Raw genomic sequence first — 23,720 nt, 5'->3', positions numbered from 1 at the left:
ATGAGTATTTATAAGAAAAGCCTCTCCAGCTGCTGAAGCTACAGATACTGTATGGCTGGTGCCAATGATAACAGAAAAAACACAGAGTAGGCACTCAAAAAGAGCTTACTGAATGAATGTTCAAAGATGCTTTACATACACATCTTTCCTTATGTTTAACGATCTGCTAACAATGCCACTGTGCTGTAGTATTCTAATAAACCTCTGGCACGCCATACTTTTTAAGTACATACATTGAAATCTTAATAGGCGATACACCACATTAAATGTCTGTAGGTCTATTTCTAGGAGAAAGGGATCCAAATAAGGCATCACGTCCTCTAAATCACTCACCAACTTCTACTACAGTTTGCCTTAGTGGCTTAAAAGAAAAATTAACCATTCTTTGAAAAGGTTTGCCAGCCTGTGGAGTCCAAACAACAAAGTGACTCTGATCCAGAATAAACACTCCCAGCTTAAAAAATTGGCAAGGAGAAGTCATTATATACAACTTTAAAACCCTATGTGCACCTATTCTAATGAGACTCTCTCAATTTCTGTGAATTTACAGTTCACAGAATAAGGGCATCCACCTCATCTCTTAACACTTCTATGGCTGCATTCAAGCCACATGTTACTGTCCTAATGTAATTAGCCGATATAGCACTTGTTCCCATGTATTTGTACTATTCTTTTTCCAGACTACCCTTCACACTTTTTTTTTTTAGTAATAATAAGCAAAGACTTTAAAAAATGTTTAACATGAGCAAAGATTTCTACTGCGTCTGTGTGTCATACCCTAGATAGGGTATAAGTGAGACTAAGACAGATCCTCGATAAGAATCACTGCCTTGTGATAGATACATTACTACACCCAGTTCCTCCGACCTCTCTTTGTTCCAAGAAATGTGGTTCCAATGACATGCAATGCTGCAGAATGGAGCCGGATGTCAGCTGTAGCAGTTACCTCTCCATAAATGAGCTAAATTCAGCAATATGGTGTAACTGGATTCTTAAATCTAAATGTAGTCAGTCAAAAGGCAGCCAATTTTTCACCCGTCACAACAGAAAAGCTAGATACAACATAATCATTTACTCTTATTTGTTGAAAATATAAGTTCTTCAGATTAAAAAGAGATTGTATATGTGGTAGAGGATGATATATAGGTGACTACATAACTATAAACTATAATAACTATAAAACATAAACAGAATGATAATAAAAAAACAAACAACTAGAAACTACCAATGGTGTCCATCCAGCATGGTCTTTAACATTCGGGTCACTTCCATTTTGTAAGAGGTATTCAACAGAAGGTATGTCGCCCTAGTAGAAAAATGAAAAGGTAGAAAGAAATTAAAAATCATCAAGGACAGAAAAAAAATATTAAGATTTAAGATTTTACCTTCTTCAAGATAAAATTTAAATCTTTTCTTTTCTATGCCTATTGCTCGTGAGTCAATAAATGGTAAGCTATGTATGCATGGATTGTTCTGAGGTACCAACTCATCAAAGCCATGTGGTCCACCACTGAATACAGAGTACAAAATCTCTGCTATTAACAACCTGTATCAAAATTCATTTCAAAATACCAAGGACACTAGCCAAAGATCACCTGATCAAAATGAAGTTTTTAAAGTCACCATTTCGTTTGTGAAAAACATCCTTTCTGAGCACACACGAAAATGGTTTCTGATTTCTGTTTAAAACAAAACTAAAGCCAAGGGGGCTGCTCAGTGAAACCAATGTTAGAAAGCCAAAAACTGTTGTCTTATTGGCAGTTAATCCACTTACCCTCGAAATATTTAGTTTATATTCACCTTATTTGCTCAAAGATATTTTTTAGGCAAAAGCAAAGCTTATTTTCTCCAAAATAACTGACAGCTTACTCTGAAAAAGGCTGAATAAATAAAAGTCACATATGACAAAAGTTATACATGCCAATGTTGTGTGTTGAGAAGAGCTTCTTTAGGGAGAAGGACGTCTCCTCTCTCCTACCACTCCCAGCCCCAGCACTCTTCTGAAATGAGTTTTTCTCTGTTGGTTTGAAAATGTAGAAGTCACTAAGTCCCCTAAATACAGTAACATTTGCTTTTATTGGATTGTTTCGGACTACCTCTCAAATACAGCAAATCTTAAGATGGTAGCTTACTCAGTTTTCTAAAAAAAACAAACCTGCATACAACATATATGTTTAAGATCCTAAATTAGCAAAATGACCTTAAATATTAAATGGGCCTAAAAAAACAAGTATTCTGTATGTTTCAAATCAATTGCCCCACTTCCAATAAAAAAAGTATTTCCCATAGTTCCTTAGAGGTACAAATTCTACACCTCTAGCACAAGTTAACATACACTTAGCACCTTTTGCACTATATTCAAGTCAGTTCCAAATGAGCTCAGGGAAATCTGTCAAGATACAAATTTGGTTTTTTTTAAACGAACCCATGAATATTGGGGCAGATGAACTGCCAGAACCACACGCATTCCTGACCTTCAAAATGAAACTATCCACAAAAATATATATGTAAACCTTCTCAAAAATGTCCTCAGTCTAATTCTACATGGCCAGCACAAAAACATATTAACCTAAAGAAGCCTGTAAAATAATATAAACACAACTGTGGAATGGAAGAGTCCCATAGACAATTAGTGACAATTTAGAAGCTAAAAGCAGAATCTCTTTTCAGGTTGCTAGCCAGTGGTATTTTTCTTTCATGTCACCTCTTCATATTATCAAAAGTGTCTTCTGTTAACATTTTACCCCTATACTTCCCTGAAATGTATAGCTGATCTGCAAATTGCTTGCTTTTTATACCCGATCTGCTTTTTCCTCCCTAGTACTTAAAAGCTCGTCATATTTTCTCCTTCTACTTTATGTAAATTTGATGTCATGCACATAAATAAAATTATGATAATTAGACAGGGTCCACAGTAACTGCGTACGCTTGAACCAATATAAAGTTTCCAGGAAACAAATTAACTTCCGCTTCTGATTTCTTTAAATTATTTTCTTCTCAAACAGAATATTTTCTAAGTAATAAGCACTCACTTTTAGGCTTCTCACAACTTAAAGGAATAATTGAGATTCTCTTAAAACCACAGGGGGGGAAAACCATCTAAGAAAAAAGTATTTACCAAGGCTTATAAAAATTTTTAAACAGACTTGGTGTTTTCAAATAAAACCTTAAAGGCTGAAAACAAGGGAAAATGAGTGTCACATTGAATTTTCTTATTGCTAACCTTTCATTCATAGGAAATATTCTTCATACATGCATATGGCAGTAGTATAAGTTAACTTTCCAAAAACAAATACACACACACACAAATAAAACTTTTTCCTTATAAAGGTTAGCTCTTCTAAAATACTATTAAGAATAAATATTTTTATAAAAATAGTACAGGACATTACAATTAAGTACAATAATGATGACTTAGCCAAATGGTTAAGCTTTTCCACATAAATGAACTAACCAGGTACCTAAAATTTCTCCTTTTAGCAACTAGGTGTTGTTACAAAAAAAAAAAAAAAAAAGTTTAGTCATCTGGAATGGAGCTCTAAAGTTTTTTAAACATTTTCTGGGTGTCTTAGTTATTTACTGAATAAAATAATTTCACAGATGACTCGGACAACCTAGCCATCGTGACAGTAAGTTACTGGTATTACAAAGATGGTGGGTGACAAAGGGAAAAATGGAGACTGACTCCAAGAGGTGCTCTAGAAATTGAAATCTTGAAAATATCACAGATGCCAGTTTGCTTTTGAGTCCTTTGTTATTGTCTGAGGAAGCCAGTATGGAGGATAAGTAATAACATGATTTTACACACAATATAACATGACTGCCTTAAGGTACAATGAATGGTTACAAAGTCAAACCCTAAAGGAGATGCCTCACAAGGGATTTTCTCTCTACCTAAGAAATCCTCATCACCTTTGTCATGTTAGGCATACCATCCCTTGTAAGTTGCCTTCAAAATATTATCTATTATGTCTGCACCTTAAATACATCATGGCATGTCAACTTCAAGCCATTCTTCTATTTCTAATACATTCACTGCCATGGCATGAATTATGAGTAATCATTACCATTTGAAGAATCTGTGCTAGAGAACTTTGGGGCAGTTTATTCCAGCATCAACAAATTCTCAAGCAAAGGTGAAAAAACAGAATAACAAATCAAATTTTTCTCTCTGTATAATGAAATGTCAAATACTAAGATTTTTCTTATTAAATCAGAAGAATAAACAATGAGTGTTTATCTTAGTTTCTAGTAGGCATAATGCTTCCCCATAAAATCTCTGGTTTATAACATAATGTTCTCAAAATCACTTTAGCCATAGGTGACATAGATATTCAAGTACAAACATGGGGGCATGAAGAGAGCACAGTGAATCTCAACTTTTGTTCTGGTTGAATAAGGATACTCACAACATCCCAGACACAGTATTAATAAATATTCTGCTTGAAATTCCATAGTGTAAGAAAATAAATGTATAAATAAAGAATTCAAGAATAATCCTGAAAAAAAAAAAAAAAAAAAAGAATCATCCTGTCTAAGGTATACATGCAAATGGCACTGAATGTCCAAAAACTAGTTGGCTGGCCTATGAGCCCATGATCCTGAGGAGAAAAGGATCTGAGAACTGAGAACATAAACATTATCTGCTGATGATATAGTGACTGTCTACATTCAGGCAGCCTGAATATTTAGGCAATCTGGATATTTAATAAGAGACTTCTACTGCCAAGTACAGAGCGTTTCAAGATAAATAAGGTTAACAGATGCTTTACATTAACCCAAAAGTCCCACTTCTAGGAACTTATCCTAAGGATATACCTGCTCACATACGAAACAAAGATTGCTCACTGCAGCACAGTTTATAAAAGCAGAACAATGGAAACACAGGCATCCATCAGTAAGGAACCAGTAAAATAATAAAAATTCATGGAACGCTATGCTACAATAGAATGTACAGAAAAGTGTGTACTAATATGGAAAGCATTTACTTATATTTGTATAAAGAAATTCACAAGAAAGTAAGCAAGGGCTTGTCAGCAAGAGGGTGGCTGAGGACAGAAATGGGAGTGAGGCTTTCCACTGTAAATACTTTTATTCTTATTTTTGAAGCATGAAGTTATTACTCACATTTTGAAATTACATTTTAAATGGGCAATAAACTCCACATAACCACAAAGTCAAATTGAGGAGTCACATAATAAACAGAAAGCTAAAAACATATAAATGCAAACAAAACAATGTCACCATAGAGGAAAAACCAACTCTGGGAATTCTGTAAAAGACTGATTCAGAAGGCAGGCTATAAGCTAGATTTTGAACGTTAGATACAAAGGATCATGAGGGAAAAGGGAAAGATTCAGAGGAAAGGATATAAGAGGCAGAAAAAAGAACATGTGCCAAGTATTGGTAGCATTAAAGTTCAGTGTCAGAAGAAGAGGGTTCAGATCATGGCTAAGTGGGAAAATCGCTCAATTATTCAACAAATATCAATCTATTACATACCAGGCAGTGTTCTAGACACTGAAGACAGAACACTGAACAAACAACTCTTGCTCTCATTCTGAAGAGAAAGACAGGAAACAAAAAGATCTCTAATAATGATGTCAAGAAATAATAATAGGAAGAAAAACAAAACAAGCTAAGCATATGGCAGAGACTGCTATTTTATGTACATTCAGGAAAGTCTCTCTGAAGAGGTGGCATCTGAGCAGAGGTCTGTAGAGGCCATAAGGAGGACTGTGGATTTTATTTTAAGTGAGCCGGGAAGTTATTGGTAGGGCAGCACAGAAAAGACAAGTTATGGCTTTGGTCAGATGACTTTGGCTGTTATACAAAGAACTGAGTGCAGTAAGTACAGAGGAAAAGCAGAGAAGGTAGTTCAGTGATGTGGATGAAAACTGACAACACCCACACTGCCACCAACAATGTCCACGTTCTAATCCCCAGGGACGTGTGACTATGTTACCTTACACAACAAAAGGAACTCTGCAACGTGATTAAGTGTACAGACCTGGAGGTGGGGAAGATTTATCCTGCACTGTCCGAGTGGCTCCCATCTAATCACATGAGTCCTTAAAAGCAGTGAACTCTTCCCGGCTGGGGCAGAAGGATGGAATACCAGGACTCCACCTGCTGCTGTCAGCTCTGTATACAGAGGAAGAGGTCCACACACCAAGGAATGTGACAGCCTCTAGAACCTGAGAGCTATAAGCCAGCAAGAAAACAGGATCTCAGTCCTACAACCAGAAGGAAGTACACAGTTCCTGCCAACAACCCAAGCAAGCAAAGAAACGGGTTCTCTCCTAGTGTCTCCAGAAAGTAGCACAGCCAACGAACTGATTTTAGTATGGTGAGGCTCATACCAGGCTTCTGGCCTACAAAACTGTAAGAAAATAAATTTGCCTTGTTTTAACTCACTAAATTTGTGGAAATTTGTTATGACAGCAATAGGAAACTATTTCAAGTGGTTAGGACAAGAAAATACAGGTAGCTTCCACTAGGGTGATAGCTATGGCCAACAAAGATGCCCAGACGTAGGTCTGGGGCAAGCTATTAAAGAATTTTATTAATGACGTGACTAAGTTCAAAGATCATTCTATAAAGCCATCACTGTAGCAAGGGAAGCTAACTAGCCCAACAGAAGAGTAAAAGTACTGTGGGGTTCTCTGCCCTCATGTATCCACCAGGCATGCACAGTGCAACCGTGCACACTTAGGATCTGGGGGAAACATGGAAAATGTGGACACTGCATGTCTATAAGATGTTTCAGGGGAAAATAACAACTACAATAACAACAACAAAATCTATCTTTGACAGCAAAAAACCTCATTTGTTCCGGCTACCTGCAAAGTCATCAGGTCTGCATTCATGACTCAGCTGCAGTAACTCTTTCCTTTTCCCTGCTCCTCGTTCCATGTTATAGTACAGCTGACCCTTGAACAACACAGATTTGAACTGTGCGGGTCTGCTCATACACACATTTTTTTCAATAAATATACTGGAAAGTTTTTGGAATATTTGTGACAATTTGAAAAACCTTGCAGACGATCCAGGTAGCACAGAACTATCAAAAGAATTAAGAAAAGTTAGGTATGTCATGAATGCATAAAATATATGTAGATAATAGTTTATCCTTACATAGACATAAGGTGATATTTAATATAAAATTAATAATGTGTTAGTCTTCTTACTGTTTTATAACTTTGCTCTCAAAGAATTACATTACCATACAAGATGCCTCTCTCTTGTAATTGGAGAAACTGCCCATTAGCCTATCATCACAGGTAAGTGGTTTTTAAAAAAACGTAATGATGTTTCCAATACTGTAATATGAATATGACTGTAATACTTAGGCCATAAAATTGTATGATTCATTTATAGTATATAGATAGGCTACAGTGATGCAACTCTATCAGTTACACTAGTCTACCATAAAGCAATCATATTGCTGCTTCTTTTCAATGCATGAATCATTATACATGTAAATAAATATGAATTTCTTCTTCACAATATCTTTTCATTTTTGATGTCTAGTGTTAGTAATACATATACCAACTACAGTGTTTTGTATCATATAAGACAACGTTGATGCATGTACTGACAGACGATTCATCTTATAAACAGATGACGTAAACTTATGCTATCTAAATGCAGTACAGTACCATAAATGTATTTTCCCCTCCTTATGATTTTCTTGATAACATTTTTCTCTAGCTTCCTTTACTGTGAGAATACAGTATATAATACATATAATATACAAAATATGTGTTAATCGACTTTGTTTTATCAATAAATGCTTCCAGTCAACAGTAGGCTATTAGTAGTTAACTTTTAAGAGTCAAAAGTTATACGAAGATTTCGACTATGTGGAGGTCAGCCCTCCTGACCCCTGCCCTGTTCAAAGGCCAACTGTAGCTTTAACTTTAGAGCCACCTCAAATCCTTTTCTGAAGGAGGTGGATACAAAGCATAAACAAGACAGCAGGATTGCAGCATTTGGTTTTCAAGTATGCACAGATTATTCATTCTCGTTTGTAAACAAAAAAATTAGGATAGAAAATGAAATGCATACTATTTATAAAAGGATAAATATACTGATAAATCCTTTGATTTTTCTTCAAGTATCTGTTTGATTATTAAAATCCAGCTGAGATGGGGACATGCATTCAACTTATAATAAATTTGTAAAAGAGGACATTATTGTTAAATAGGCATTTTAAAAAACAATAGAAATCAATTAACTTTTCTTAAATGTACTATATCAGAATCTGCCAATGAATGACAGTATAGTATTTGATAAGTTCAAGAGAATCAAAATGAGTAATTCTAATTCTGGCAAGACAATTGCTAAGTAAAATGACAATCTGACAAAACTTGTATTGAAGCAATCTTGAACATATCAACGGAGAAAATTCACCAAGATGGCATCATGCCAGCATTTTTTCCTGTCTTAAGATTCCACTGGGCTTTTTTCCACAGCCTACGCCAAGCACAGATAAACTATGGCCTGTAGGCCCGACACCTAATTTCATGTGTAAAGTTTTATTGGTTTACATATTATCTATGACTACTTTTGCACTAAAACAGAGTTGAATAGTTAAGACTATATTCCTACAAAGCCGAAAATATTTACTCTAATTTTGCCCCTTTAAGAAAGATGTGCCAAACCATGGCCTAGACTCTAGGTCCTAGAGATCCTCACTAATAAAGATAAATGATTCTTACGACTGAGTGAAAAATTCTCTACCAATGAAAGCAGATGCTTAACTGCTGGTCTGAAAATAATTCCCAGTAAGCACACTGTAGAAACTAAAGCAGTCTACATGTATGTATTAGCCAGAAAAATGAACAAAAAATATTTATTGTCAGGCTAGCTACTTATATCTATGAAGCATTAATAACATTACGTTAGGATTATTATACCTTATATATTATATAATACACACACAAACACATAGATATAAATAAAACAAAGAGGACCAAAAATATAGTCTGCTTTTTAAAATCATGCTTTGAAAAAATCAGACTAAAACGTAACCAGAGCCAACTCCAAAAATTCAAGCTGCTCATAGGATACGAAATGCCTAGAAAGTAGTCATGTTGCAGGTTCTCCCCTTACTGGCATCAGGCGTAGAGATCCTACATTCATCATTTATTGGAAGATAAAGCAAGAAAAAAAAGGTGTTGGAAGAAACTCACTTTTGTGTTTTTCCCTTTCTCCACAGAAAAATACAGGAATCCCTGGACTCAATGCCTACTCCATGTTCTTCCCAGACATTTTATGTTGCTCACCAGCTTCATGTTCAGGGTCTCAAGGGGCTCTTTCCAGACCTCCCAAAGTTCCCCATCCATGCAAAGGACCCAAGGGTTTCCCAGTAAATTTACTGAAAGATCATAAAAGCTACGCTAATTTAGTACTAATCTCTCCCATATTGTATTTTCATAACACTTGCATGAATTCACAGACCAAAGTCTATAAAGCTACGATGCTAACTGCTCCCCTCTACGTGCAGCACTTGCATCAATTTCAAAGATTAACCACTACAAGTATATACACCACATGCTCAGCAAACTAGCCAGGTTCCAAAAAACGAACACTGCCGCATCCCAGGTGTAGAGGCAATAAAGGTAACTCAGTGAATAGGCTAGGAAAAGGAATGGGCTGACTGTGGGCTCCAGAGAAGCCCCTTTGTGGTGAACCACAGGAGCCATTTCTGACAATCAAATTTTCAGGTCATTGGAGAAATGTACAGACCACGTCTCGCAACCTCCCAGATCCCGGCAGTACCCACTAGGAGTGTCAACAATACAGAAGCTCATCCCCTCTCACACTGCCCCTGAGCTCTGAAGTTAGGTAATAAAGATGTGTTGCCAGCAGTAACTTGGCAATTGTCTGTCTATATCCATAAAGCATGAGAAGAATGGGTAAACAAAATGGTGAAAACTGACAAAAAACATTATGGAATAGACAAAAATGAAAGCACTTGGCAAAGCTGAAGCTGAAATACGGAAATATTGGTTTTGTCCTGCAAGATCAAGCTCCTCAGGACTAGGGGCCACTGCTCTGAGGTAGGGATACAGTCCTTATGAATTTCTGCTTCTCTGGTTCACAGGAAGTATCACATCTGGTTAGGTTAATTAGCCTAGTAATCTTATATCATTTTCCACAAACTCCAAAGAAACTGTTTTATACTGGGTCTCATTCTGAAGTTGTATTTTCGAGTAAGCATCCTACCTTAATTGAAGCAATATGGAGCAAAGTCTCTCCTCGATGATTTCTTTTCATAGCCATAAGACTACTGGGCGATAGCTTCATTCCTGAGGGACTACACATCATTCGTCTGTAACTTGGACTATTCAGTGTAGAAGGGGGCGTACCTGGTGAAGGGCTAATGGATTCATCTAATATATTACTGCTTTTCCTCCTCACTGTGTCACCAACTTTAAGTTTCTTTGAAGGTGGTGAAGAACATCCAGGCAATGGCATGTTTTTTGAGAGCACTGTTTGCTTAATAGAATTTCCACTGGTGCTCGGACTGCTGCTTCTACATCTCTTAGAAACAGAACTGGAAAGTCTGTTGCGACGCCCACGTTTCCCATTATGACCTGATGGCAAGGATTTCTTAGATGTAAGATCGTTTTCACAGACAGTCTTCTCAGGAGTCAGTACTTCATTCCTGCTCTCAATTTCTGGAGACTCAATTTGCTCAGCCAATGGTAAAGAGACTTCAGTTAAGCTTCTAAAACATTCAGATTTTGTTATGGAGCCACTTGCTAGTAAGTCTATTTTAGCATTTATCTGCGGACTAGCAATAACAGATGGTTGGCTACAGAAGGATACTAGCTTTTCCTTAAATTCCTCTTCGGAGTCAAGTTTACCGTCTTCTTTTTCTGCCTGTAAATTCCATTTCTGGTTGATTTCAGCCAAAGTTTTCTTTTTCTTTTTTTTTCCAGATTTTGTGGAAGCCTTCTTAGCTCTCTCAGAAACATCCACTGGAGGGCTTGTAGAGACAAATTCGTACATGGAGGCCTGCTGAGCATTTTTATCGTTTATCACAGGAGGATGAGTTTGCACTGAAACTTTACTCACAACATACCTGACCTTCTTACTTCGAGGACTAAACCACATTTTTATTGAATTCTTCTTATATTCTGCATCACTAAATAAACTTTTCCTAGATGTTTCTTCTTTCACATCTGATAGGAAAAAGGAAAAGAAATCTGTTACATGACAATCTCTCCCATCTTGAGCTCCCAAAGAATTTTGTTGGTAGTTCTCCTAAGGTGTATCACCTTTTATTTGTGTACTTCTTCCTTCCCTCCTAGATTTTGAACTCCCTGAAAGCAGATATCCTCGTTCAACAAATATTTACAGAATCCTACTTTATTTCAGACAATGTTCTAGTGGCTGGAGACACAGCAGGGAACAAAACACGGGAAAGAGAAAATATACAAATAAATAAGTAGAACATACAGTCTGCTGTATGGTAGTGATAAGAGCCATGGAGAAAAGCTATACTAAATAAATAAACAGACTGATAGACAGGTATGAGATTTAATAAGCAGTAGTCAAAAAAAATTAAGACTTATTAACTGATGCTTAATTTAAAAAAAGACTTTTGAAAATCAATCAATATAATTCACTGTATCAACAAACTAAAAGAAAACCATGTGACTTTTCTCAACAGATATAGAAAAAAGCAAAATCCAACATCCATTCATTATTTTTAGAAAGGTTCAGCATTAGGGATAAAAGGAAACTTCTTCAACCTGATAAAGGACATCTACAAAACTACACACCGCTAGTACCATCCTTAATGAAGAAAGACTGGAACTACTGTTTTGTTCCTATTATCTTGTTCCTGTCATCAAGAACAAGGTGAAGACGTCTGCTCTCACCATCCCTATTCAACGTCATACTGAAAGTCCTGGATAGCACACCAAGGTAAGAAAAAGATAATAAAAGGCACACAGATTGTAAAGGAAGATATAAAACTGTATCTATTCACAGCTGACTTGATTGGCTATATAGACTATCCCAGAGAATCTTTTTTAAAAAATAAAACAGGTGACTGTAACAAGGTCATAGAATACAAGGTCAATGTACCAAGTTCAACTGCAACTGTATTTCTGTATACTAACAATGAACATGTAAACTGAAATTTTTAAAAAATCTGGTACTGTTTATAATAGTACCAAAAAAATACTTAAGTACAAGTCTAACAAAATATGTACAAGCTCTGATTGCTAAAAATTAACAATATTTATGAAAGAAATCCTATACAATTGGAAAGACATACCGTGCTCATGAACTGGAATATTCATTATTGTTAAGATGTCAATTCTCCCAGACAGATTTATAGACTGTAACATAATCCCAAGAAAATTCCAGTATGTTTTAAAAAAAAAATAATAGACAAGCTAATCCTAAAATTTACATGGAAGAGCAAAGTAACTATAATGTGGAAAAGCAAAAGACCTGGGTGGCCAACACAACACTGAAGAAGAACAAAGTTGAAAGGACTGCGCTACCTGATTTCAACTTACTTCAGACAAAATGAATCTCGGGAATTAAAGATAACAGTCACAACTCTTCAGGTACCATCTAATGTAACCTCGAGCTATATAAACAAAAAACTAACGAGAATGAATGAACTATAACTATATACTCAAACATGCTCTTGAGCAAAAGAAGCCAGATATAAAAGAGTACATAGAACGGCTGTAACTAATCTAACGTGTTAAGTCAGAACAGTGATCATCCCTATGGGGAAAGGAGTCAGTGACTGGAAACAGGCAATGAGAGGGGCTTCTAGAGTACTGTTTATTCTTCTGGGTAAGTTCAGTTTGTGAAAATTCATCAAGTTATACATTTACGATGTATGTATTATATTCTATATAAGAAAGTTTTTTAAAAAAAATACGTATTTATAATCAGGAAATAAAACACAAAGATTCGTTAGAACTTTAAAAAAGAAAATAATCATTGTCCCTAATGACATTTTGTGAGTGAGCACTCTTGCACAAACACCTTGCTGCTTCAGCTAAGGCCATGAAGAAAGGCCTCTCTGAGGAGCTCACTTTTAAGTTGAGACCTAAATGACAAGAGGGAAGCAGTCACTTACGGATCTAGGAAAGTGTTTCCCAGGCAGAAGGCAGAGTAAGTGCCAAGGTCCTAAGATGGGAACCAGTTTAGCATATTCAATGGATAGCATGCCACTGTGGCTGGAACTTGGAGAAGGAGCAGAAAATGGAGGGAAATGAAGTCAGGCAGGTAAGCAGAAGCATTCTATAAAAAGCTCAGTCTCGGGGTTTTTTGCTGGTACTCCTCATTCCACTCACTTCTGAGGTGGGAGGGATCAGGACTTTATCTGCAGTCTCTCCCTTAATAATCATATATATACATAACATACACGCAGTTATTTATGTATACGCTGGCAACTCCAAATGTGTAAGTGCAGCCCAGACCTCTACCCTGGACTCCAGGCTCCACTATTCAACTGCCTACTTAACGACTCTACCTGCATGTCTACTCCTAGTAAGTATCTCACACCAAGCATGACCAAAACTTGCTCCTCCTACAATTTTTCCATCTCAGTAAATGGCACATCCATCAGTCCGGCTGCCTTAGGACAAAACCCTTAAGAGTCAAACTTGTCTCTGTTCTCTCTCTCACATCCCATATGCAAATTACAAGTTCTACCAGTTCTACCTGAAAAATACATCCAAAATCTGACTACTTTTTGCACCTCCACTCTTACCACCACAGTACCATACTGTCTCACTAGATTACTGCCCCACCCTCCTTTGTCCTCTCCCTGACGATGTCTTTGCCTCCTCCGCTCTAAGTGGATTCTCAACACAGCAGTCAGCGGTCCTTTTATAACTGGTCAGATCCTGTCACTAAAACCCACCAAGACTGTCAAGCTGACTCTTAATAAAAGCCACAATTTTAGTCTAAAAGGCCAGAAATAACCAGACCCTCCATTTCCTTCCTGATCTCACCTCCTGTTCTTTCCTTCCTCACCATTCCAGCCACTGGGCCTCCCTGTTGTTCCTCAAACACAAGAGGTGTGCTTCTGCCTCAAAGCCTTCACATTTGCTGACCCTTTGCTTAGAGACCTCTTCCCCAAATACCTGCATGGCTCACTCTCTCACCAACTTCAGGTCATTGCTCAAATGTCACATTTTTTGTGAGATCATCCCTGACACTCTATTTAAATTTACAAATTCTCACCTCCTACTTATTTTACACCTCTTTTTGTGTCTTGTCTGTCTCATCCTATCAGAATATAAGCTCTAGGAAGGCAGAAGTTTGTATCTCTACCCTGCCATTCCCCAGTGTCTACTCAATATCTAACACATAGTAGATGTTCAATTAATACCTCCTGCTAAATAAATGAACTTAATGGGATCATACAATCCAGCTAAAGCAAGCTGGATCTCATTCAGACTCAATTCAGGAAGAATAATGTTTTATGCTTTAGAATGATCACTCTGGCTGCTATTGAGAAGGAACTTTAGAAGAAAAGAATGGACACAGTGACCAATTACATAGCTATCATCCGCTAGAAAGATCACAGTGGCTCTGACAAGCACCGTAGCAGTAGAAATGGTAAAATACAAAACCTAAAAGGCTGCTAATTAACTAAACAAATAGGCAGGGGAGAGATGATAAAACGCTTAAAGCCCAGTAGCAAGAGGGCGTATGATATATTTCAGTAACTAAAAGACAACCAGTACACTTGCCTTGCAGAGAGACCAAGGAATAAAGTGGTTTAAAGATGAAGACTATAAAGCAATAGTCAGACCGTGCAGATTCTTGCTGGCAATGTTAAAGACTTCGATACCTATGCTAAGAGCAATACAAAACCAATAAATTGCTTTATATGAATCAGGTGGCATGACTACACCTGTGTTTTTTTAAAAGATCCCTCTTGGCTTGAGTGTGGGAGAATAGGTCGGAAGAAGGCAAGAGTGGATGCAAGAATAATCATTAAGAGGCCGAAAGGGGAGTCTAAGTAGAAGATGACAGCCTGGGGAGGTGATAGTAGAAAAAGAAAGAAGTAGAATTATTTGAAAATTATTTAGGAGATAAGATTTACAGAATTTGGTGATGAAATGAATAAAGGAGAAGGTGACAAAAACAATTCATATGTTTCTGGCTTGCATCACTGAAGGCACCTAGAGAAAAAACACTGATGCTGGAAGAGACAGGCCGCCCGGGCTCCTAAACATCCCTACACACTCTTGCAGGATGTACCAAGAAGGCAAGGCCCTGGCTGCTTTTTACCCAGGCCATTTCTCAGGGCTGTGTTTGCAGCAAGCCACCGTGAGGGATGCAGTAGTGTCTCCCCAGGGGAAAAAAAGCATGCCTATTTCTGCTTATTATAAAAACAGTCAGTTCCCCAAAGCTCAGAGCTCCTTTCCTATATCGCAACCCTCTGTACGTGCAGGAAGCCATGACAGGCCCTTTGCCAAGTATCATTAAAGATGCAGCACTGCACTGAGGAACTTCAGGGGCAATGTGATAAAGTATTTGCAAATTTTACACGCACATGCTCTTTCACAAAGCAACTTTACCTCCAGTAACCTATCTTACAAAATATACAAAATAGTCATACATGTGCCTGAAAACATAGATGTGTTCATTGCAGCCATATTTGTAATAGCCCAAATTAGGAAAAAAGTCCGTGTTTCACTCACCGGAAATCAGTTAACTATTGTTCATCAATTGGAAGTCAGTTAACTATGCAGCATTTATATTACAAAATCTTATGTAGCTGTGATACATGTCAATTAACATGCAAACATCCTCAAGACACTTTAAGTGTAGCACAACCCTATTTACCTTTTAAAAATTCTATTGTGTTTATGTCCAAATATTTTCATAAATTCATAAAAGAAAGACTAGGAAGGTTAAACAACGAAAACAGTACCTCTGAAAACGATGTTGTGTTTTTTGGTTGGGGATAAAGGGTGAAGGGGGGACTTGCACACTTTACACACTTTTATATTGCTTAATCAGTTACTAAGAGAATGTTCTCTTATATTTCTTAGGTAAATTAAACAAATAGAAAATAAAACTTGCATGAAGTTATATACCTAATTGGTGACAGAGCTGGCATCTGAATTCATGTTTCCACTAAGTAAACATTCAAAAGTTTCACTAAGTACACACTATATGTGATATTGTGATTTACAAGAAATATATATTTGGTCTTTGTCCACTGTCCCAGGCACATAGTTCCTAAAACCCTTGTAATTTCCCGTATGAACCACAGGGGCATCTTTTGTTATATTTAGTTGTGTTCCCAGATCCCAAAATAGCTCCAATGAAAAAGGTGAAATGGGTGTCTTTTATTATTCATAACAAGCCCCATTTCAACCCCACCTGAGTTTATGTTAATGAGGTGACTTTTGGAAAGCCCCTAATGATGGGGGCTTGTTGCCAAGGGAACCAACCTGGATTATAGGGCTAGAACTTTCAGTCCCACCCCCTGACCTCCAGGAAGAGAGGAGGGATTGAGGTTGAGCTAATCACCAATGGCCAATGATTTAATCAATCATACCTATGTAAAGAAGTCTCCATTAAAAAACCCCCAAAACAGGGTTAGAGAGCTTCCAGGTTGATGAACGTGTGAAGCTGCTGGGAGAGCGGCACACCCAGAGGGGGCATGGAAGCCCCTTACCCCTTCAACATACCTAGCCCTATGCATCTCTTCTGTCTGGCTGTTCTGAGGTATATCCTTTTATAATAAACCAGTAATCTGGTAAGTAAAATGTTTTCCTGAATTCTGTGAGTCACTCTAGCAAATTATTCAAACCTGAGGAGTTGACGGGAGCTTCCAATCTATAGCCAGTTGGTCAGAAGCACAATCTGGACTTCAGACTGGCACCTGGGGGGGGGGGGCGGGGGGGGGGGAGGCTGGGTCGGGGGGGCAGTCTTGTGGGACTCTTAACCTGTAAGATCTGACACTATCCCCAAGTGGACAGTGTCAGAGCTGAGTAAACTGTAGACACCCAGCTGATGTCACAGAATGGCATGATGTGTGGAAAACCCACACATCTGGTGTCATAAGTGGAACAGTACTGTATGTAACACAGTAGTGTGAGTAGAGGAGACACAATGGAGAAGTGAGCCTTTTTCTACACACATATAGTATAATCTTTGTATGTACTGTATTTTTTCAGACCTACTGATCTTGCCTGTTAACAGATGCTCCAGAAAGAGTCAGTGATGAACTGTACAGTTTTCCCTTTCTGATTCTGGCAGTGATCCCTCTTCAGGTTCTCTTGCTTTGTTTTTGCCTTTAAGCCCATTCACTTTTCTTTAAAAAATATTCCCTTGAAATTCTCTTCTCTCGCCCCACACAGGCAGGCAAAACCCAGGTCAGCCCAGAACAGAGGTGTGCACATAAATCGTGCTCAGAAAACATTGATGAATTGATGAATAAATTATCTGATATCCTCTCTTAAATCTTGACAGGTATTGATACAAGGGAGGTTAGAATTCAATTTAAGGGCTAGAAGAAATCTGGAGGATCACCTGTCCAATTCTCTCATTTTAAATATGAGGCAGTAAAGTTAAAAAGGAGAGGAAGGGAGTCTCCTAACTCTCAATTCAGTGCTCTTCTCTCTACACAAACTGGATTATCAAGAGGACATTTCAGGTGTAAAAAAGAACACCAGAAAGGCAGGGAAACTAGAAAAAACACCATCACCATGACCACCACCACCTGACAGGATTGACAGTGACTAACAAATAATTTCATATTGCCTGATACTCATTCTCCAAATTAACACAGGCTGAATCTCCTATGACCAACTAGGACAATTGAAATACGTTTTATTTGTCTTATTTTTTTAAAAAGAAGGAAAAAGGACATTATTTGAATCATGTTTTTCTCCTGAGAGGTCACTCCTCATTCAAGCTGAAGAGAACTCTGTATAACAGTTTTCTTACATTATGGAATCAAGAGAAAAATTTTAATGAACCAAGTTCTAACACTAAGTTACTTTAAGAAGAAAACCAACAGCCACCGGTACATCTTTCGCCTAAGGACTGGTAACAGCCACCGTGTAGGGAATAAGCATGTCTGTCATTACTACAGTGTTATAAAAAATTGTCAAGTGTGCTCTTCCTACAAAGCTTTCATAGTTAACAAGAGACAACGTAATTTTAATTTCATTTTTCTTATTGTTTCTGGGAATACATTTCAACATTTCTCATGTCTTAAAATATTAGCAAAAGAAAAGGAAGTTATGAAATATCATTTTTTGAATTCCTTTTAGATATTCTTTATTCACACAGAACACTTTATCAGTTTAAAATTATTAATACACAAGAGGATTAATAAACTAAAAGCTCAGATCTTCTCTAAAGTTCAAAATCTCTTTTGCCTATTCTTTCACCTCATGTTTCTTAAGTACAAAAGTCCTATCCTTATAAATAGATCTACCAAGTAAAAGACAGCACTTTAAACAGATGAGAAAAAATGAAACAGTGGATTTTGAAAAACAATTAGCATTTATCTCTGTAGAAATTTCAGAGATATGATCCCTGCCAAGCAAAAGAATTCAGTCAAACTCCACTCCACTCCAAAGAAGCTATCCCTTCCTCCTGGAAATGGAAAAGGAAAGCACTGCACTGAAAAGTCAGTAAATGATAAACCCAGCTGGAAGGAGGAGTGGGTATCCGAATAAGAGCAGACCCTCTGACACCCTTTTACATCCGAACTGAACATCACCTGCTCAGAAAAGTGCTGTTAGGACAGGATCTTGGAAATAAAAACAATCAGAATGAGGATCCATTCACACAGACTTTATGTCTAAATTCAACAAGGTCTTTTCTCTGCAGTGACAAGTAGATTTCAAAACCAAGTCCTTTCCGACATAATCTCGAGACTAGAGAAAAGGTCAAAATGAAATGTTATCAAGATTACTTTTTAAGAAAGACTCAGGATTACAAAGACTTAAAGGTTAATCCTCTGGTAGCCTGTAAAAACTCGTACTTGAGTTTTATAAATTTATTATTAAACATAGCTGATGACATTTTCAATTAAAAACAATGTCAAATTCTGAAGTCCTCAACACTTATAAAACTTCCAAAATGTAGAATTAGGCATTTTAAAGGAAAATTGAGGCTTGTAGGTAGTAACAACACACTGAATCAACTAAAAAATCTAAATCTAAAAAGACAACAAAACTTCAAACTCAGGAGCACATATTTCCTAACTTATAAAGGAGTAAATGCAGAGAGCATATATTTATGTAGTTTACATTGTACACAATAATCTCACTAGTCATCCAGTAATAAATTTACTTAAGAAGATTTTGATCATGCATCTTGTCCTAACTAAGCAAGAACCAGTACAGCAAGCATGATTTTAAGTTCTGGATTTTACACAGTATAACTAAGTTAGGACTGTAAAAAGCAAAATCACCACCACTGCTGGAACATAAATCATACTACTAACAGCTACAACAGTTTTTACGGGTGAATGCTTCTAAGCGTGATAAATTATCATACTCATTTCATGAAGAAAAATATTGGTCCTTCCTCTACATAGTAAATTTCCTAATGATGACATTTTTAAAAGAATTCTATTCTCTGAATTTAAATATTTCTGAGTACGCCACAAAATATCGAGGAACAGACACACACATGTTGCTAAGGAGCTGCTTAGCCAAGTGTTTCTCTTAAAATTTAGTAATAAACTAAAGAAAAGGGAGGCGATTAGAAAATGTGATTTAGCTATCATTAATCTACATCAAAGGATTATAATGATGTACACTGTGTGCCTTTCAAATTATTCTCTATTATAGGTTTCACAGCAGAAGTTGAGAAAACTCTTTGACAAACTAGCCCCTTATTAAAAATCAAAGGAAAGTACTTTGCTACCATCTGTGCAACATTAACACCTTCACTAAAGAATGATTATTTTGTAAGTTAAGAAGTATTCAGTTCTATTTAAAACAAAACAACAGCGACACAGCTATTCAAATGCTCATCTTCATCTATTATAAAAAAGTCATAGCATATATGAAACACTATGTAATTTGCTACAGAAAGACCAGGATCTCTCCCAAACCAGAAAACAGAAGGGAAAGTTGGGATCCTATGAAAGCATAATCAAAGCATTTTTTTTAATGTCACCAACACCAACATGTGCTTCACAAAACCTAACCAGCACCTGCAAGGTCTGATTTAATATGATAGGGGGCAAGAGAAAATAAAAACTTTTAAATTTAACGCCACTGGTAGAAAGCAGACTACATTTTAAAGAATAAGGTAAAATTATCCATAAATGGTTGTCAGAAAAATTTATGACAGACAACCTCTTCTCTTTAAAGTACACTGAACCAAGAAAAATTTCTTCAAGTATTTAGAAGTTCATTTGAGAAAGTATTACTGTAAATCAAGCTTCTTTATCTCCAGTATACTATATACTATGTCCACCATTTAACAAGTTCTTCCTAATTACCCATCTTAATTATAGTAATTATATATTTTATAGTAAATGAAAGTAACAAGGTTCATTTGGAAGATGAATTGTGAACTACAGGTTTAAAAAAATAAATATAGAAAATGTGGGAGATGTCCAACCATTCCGCTTAATTCATCATCTTCAGCACCTGACTATTTAACAGAACCATATGATTCTGGAGCTAGAACTGAGGAATCACTTAATCTAATACCTTTAGTTTATAATGATATCATTTTCCAGTTTCCTCATTATAAAGAGGATCAACCATTATTCGTCCCCAACTATTAGCTCCATCTACGCATTCACCTAGTTTGCCTTATACTTTAGTTTTAGAAGTACTTGCTAGATAATAAACTAACATAAAGGTATATATACATGAAATATATTGAATAGATAAACTATAAGGAACCAAGGGATATACCGAAAGAAAACACCTCAAGTGCCCTTCAAGGCTAAATTTGTTTTGGGGGACCTTAGGAGGAAAAGTTGATAACAATGCAACTTACAATAAGTAGAAAACACTTTGTACCATGGAAATTACACATCCAGACAGAAAAGTATATGTTTATACTCTAGACTTATTTCATCTTCTCTAAATGTAGCAAAGGAGGATGTCACCATTATAAAATGGATTATTGAAATCAAAACCTAAGAGTTTGTTTTAAAAATTGTTTTAATTAAGTCTAGTCTCTAGGATATGAATTAGTCTTAACACTGCCAATTTTTCTCCAACACAATTCAACAAGTAAAACAAATGCCCACACTTCTAACAAAAGCACCGTGTTAAATGATGAAACAATAAGCAAGAAACTGACAGCATGACCACCCTGCTTGACCTAGGCCCTCAATTTCCTCACCTACAGAATAAAGATCCTAAAATTCTGATTATAGGTTAGGCAATCAGTGAAATTTCAATTCATCTTAAAATAAGTAAACTATTAAAGCCAGCACAGCTAAAGTCTGGTAATGACTAAATGTAATATTATTCATTATAATAAGGAAAATGAACACAAAATGGCCTTTGGAAAGTGAATCACCATAATTCTCTCCCCAAACTCCACCTCTCCTCTGAGATGAGAAAGACAGCATTCCAAAAGGCCTCAGGTCCCACACAAAAACTTGTTCTCAACTCAGCAATTTTCCTAAATATCTTTTTTAATGATGAAATCTTAAGGCATTTCATATTCCATGGTCCACAAAATATGAAAACCATACTGATAATTCAAACATCACTAACTACAGTAAAATTTCTTGAGGAGTCATCTAATTCTTTGCACCACATGGTACGCAGTACCCCGGCAGGCGATAACTGACTACAATCAACCCACTGAAGGTTATTCTGCTCCCCCATTATCACCATTAAAAATATCACATTACTTGTTTATGGGTTAAACTATGTCCCTCCCAAAATTCATATATTGAAGTCCTAATCCCATTACCTCAGAACATAACCTTATTTGGAAACAGGGTCATTGCAGATATAATTGGTAAAGATGAAGAAAGTGGGGTTCTATGCAATATGAATGGTGTCCCTACAAAAAAGGGAAATTTGACACAAACATGCATCCATGCATACCATGTGAACATGAAGACCGCCTTCTACAAGCCAAGGAGAGGCCTGGAACACACACCTCCCTGACAGACCTCAAAGTAACCAAACTCACCCAGCCCTTGATTTAGAACTTTCGCCTTCAGAACTGTGAGACAATAAATGTCTGTTGATAAGCTACCCAGTCTGTGGTACTTGCTTACAGCAGCCCTAGCAAGCTAATATATTACTCTACAGCAACTGAAGAAGAATCAAACATCATGACAGCCACAGACAAAATATAGATAGCACCCAAATTTCAATGCATGGCCAACATTCCTAACAGACCACACATCTTAAAGAATCTGAGGAAAGCTACTTTCACATAGGCATGAACCTTTTTCATATTGTACACTTAACTCAAGAGACTCGCTAATTCCCCCCCCCCCCCCCCCCCCCCCCCCCCCCCCCCCCAAAAACCACCCCCCCCTTTTTTTTTTTTTTTTTTTTTTTTTTGTGGTACGTGGTCCTCTCACTGTTGTGGCCTCTCCTGTTGCAGAGCACAGGCTCCGGACGCGCAGGCTCAGCGGCCATAGCTCACAGGCCTAGCCGCTCCGCAGCATGTGGGATCTTCCCAGACCGGGGCACGAACCCGTGTCCCCTGCATCAGCAGGCGGACTCTCAACCACTGTGCCAACAGGGAAGCCCTAAAAATGCATGGACTCTTAATTAACAACTCCTGTTTTAATCAATGGTAAGGGGGTGGGGGGAGGGGTAACAGATCATACACTAATCTGTTTTAAACAGAAAATAAAACACTGTCAGCACTGGCTTTGATAAAGAAGGAAAACATTACAGATGAACTAATAAAACTTTTCCTCACTGTGCTCTTAAAGAGGTTTACTACATATTATTTTTTTAAAGTACTTTTTAAAACATGTGCATATATAATTACATCTGAAAATCAGTAAAACTTTATCACCATAGCACATTTTGTCATGAAAGGATGGAGTCTAATACAAAAATCAGAAAACTAGACGAAGAAAACTTTTCTTAGGTAAACGGCAATTTAAATTCTTCTCAGAAATATGGACCTGGTCAATACGACTCAAAGTAGTTGCCTTATTTCTTTATTTTGCCCAATCAACTTCACCTTTAGTAGCTGACAATAACACATCATGTTGGAAAACTAAGATCAAAAGTTTTCAAAACAGAAATTCAACCATTTTATATGAGCTTTATCAATCATTCATGGCATCCTGCCAGTCAAGAAAAGGTTCTCCCATAAACACAAGCTAAAATGATGGTATCTGGCCAATAAAAAGACAATTTCAATCTGATTATGAAGATTCAAAAACACTTTACTTGCTTTCCACAGCTAATTAGTTCTCAGCGGAAAGCACAATGGGAAAATACATAGTTAATACACAGAGTGTAAGAACAATTTGAAAAACATTAACCTCCATTTAAAGAGAAAAGAAAATGGATATTAGATTTTTGCTCTTTCAAAACTGTGCAAAATTAATCTAACTAATTTGTAGAAAAGTGATACCCAAAAGGTTGTATTCTATCTTGTGAAATAATAGTTAACTGAGTTTAAGGACAAAATCACTATTCCATATATATTATACAGAAATTATTATAACTGTAAAAAGCAGGTAGTATAGGTGGTGAAAAAGTCTCTGGACTGACAATCAGAAGAAA

General features: G+C 36.8%; 1 protein-coding gene across 1 annotated transcript in view; it reads right to left on the bottom strand.

The window, feature by feature from the left end:
- BARD1 (BRCA1 associated RING domain 1) overlaps window positions 1-23,720 on the bottom strand; it is a 72,503-nt gene that overhangs the window by 34,413 nt on the left and 14,370 nt on the right. Inside the window, exons 4-5 of the mRNA XM_029226131.1 lie at window positions 10,234-11,195; window positions 1,226-1,306 (exon numbers count right to left, since the gene is read on the bottom strand). Coding sequence (XP_029081964.1) covers window positions 1,226-1,306; window positions 10,234-11,195 — 1,043 coding nt within the window. The remainder of the gene's footprint in view (window positions 1-1,225; window positions 1,307-10,233; window positions 11,196-23,720) is intronic.

Source organism: Monodon monoceros, unplaced genomic scaffold (assembly GCF_005190385.1).
Source record: "Monodon monoceros isolate NGI ecotype Baffin Bay Population unplaced genomic scaffold, NGI_Narwhal_1 Super_Scaffold_16, whole genome shotgun sequence".
NCBI classification, from domain to species: Eukaryota; Metazoa; Chordata; class Mammalia; order Artiodactyla; family Monodontidae; genus Monodon; species Monodon monoceros.
Note: the sequence above shows the minus strand (reverse complement) of the source record. Positions and strands in the feature narration are given on the sequence as shown.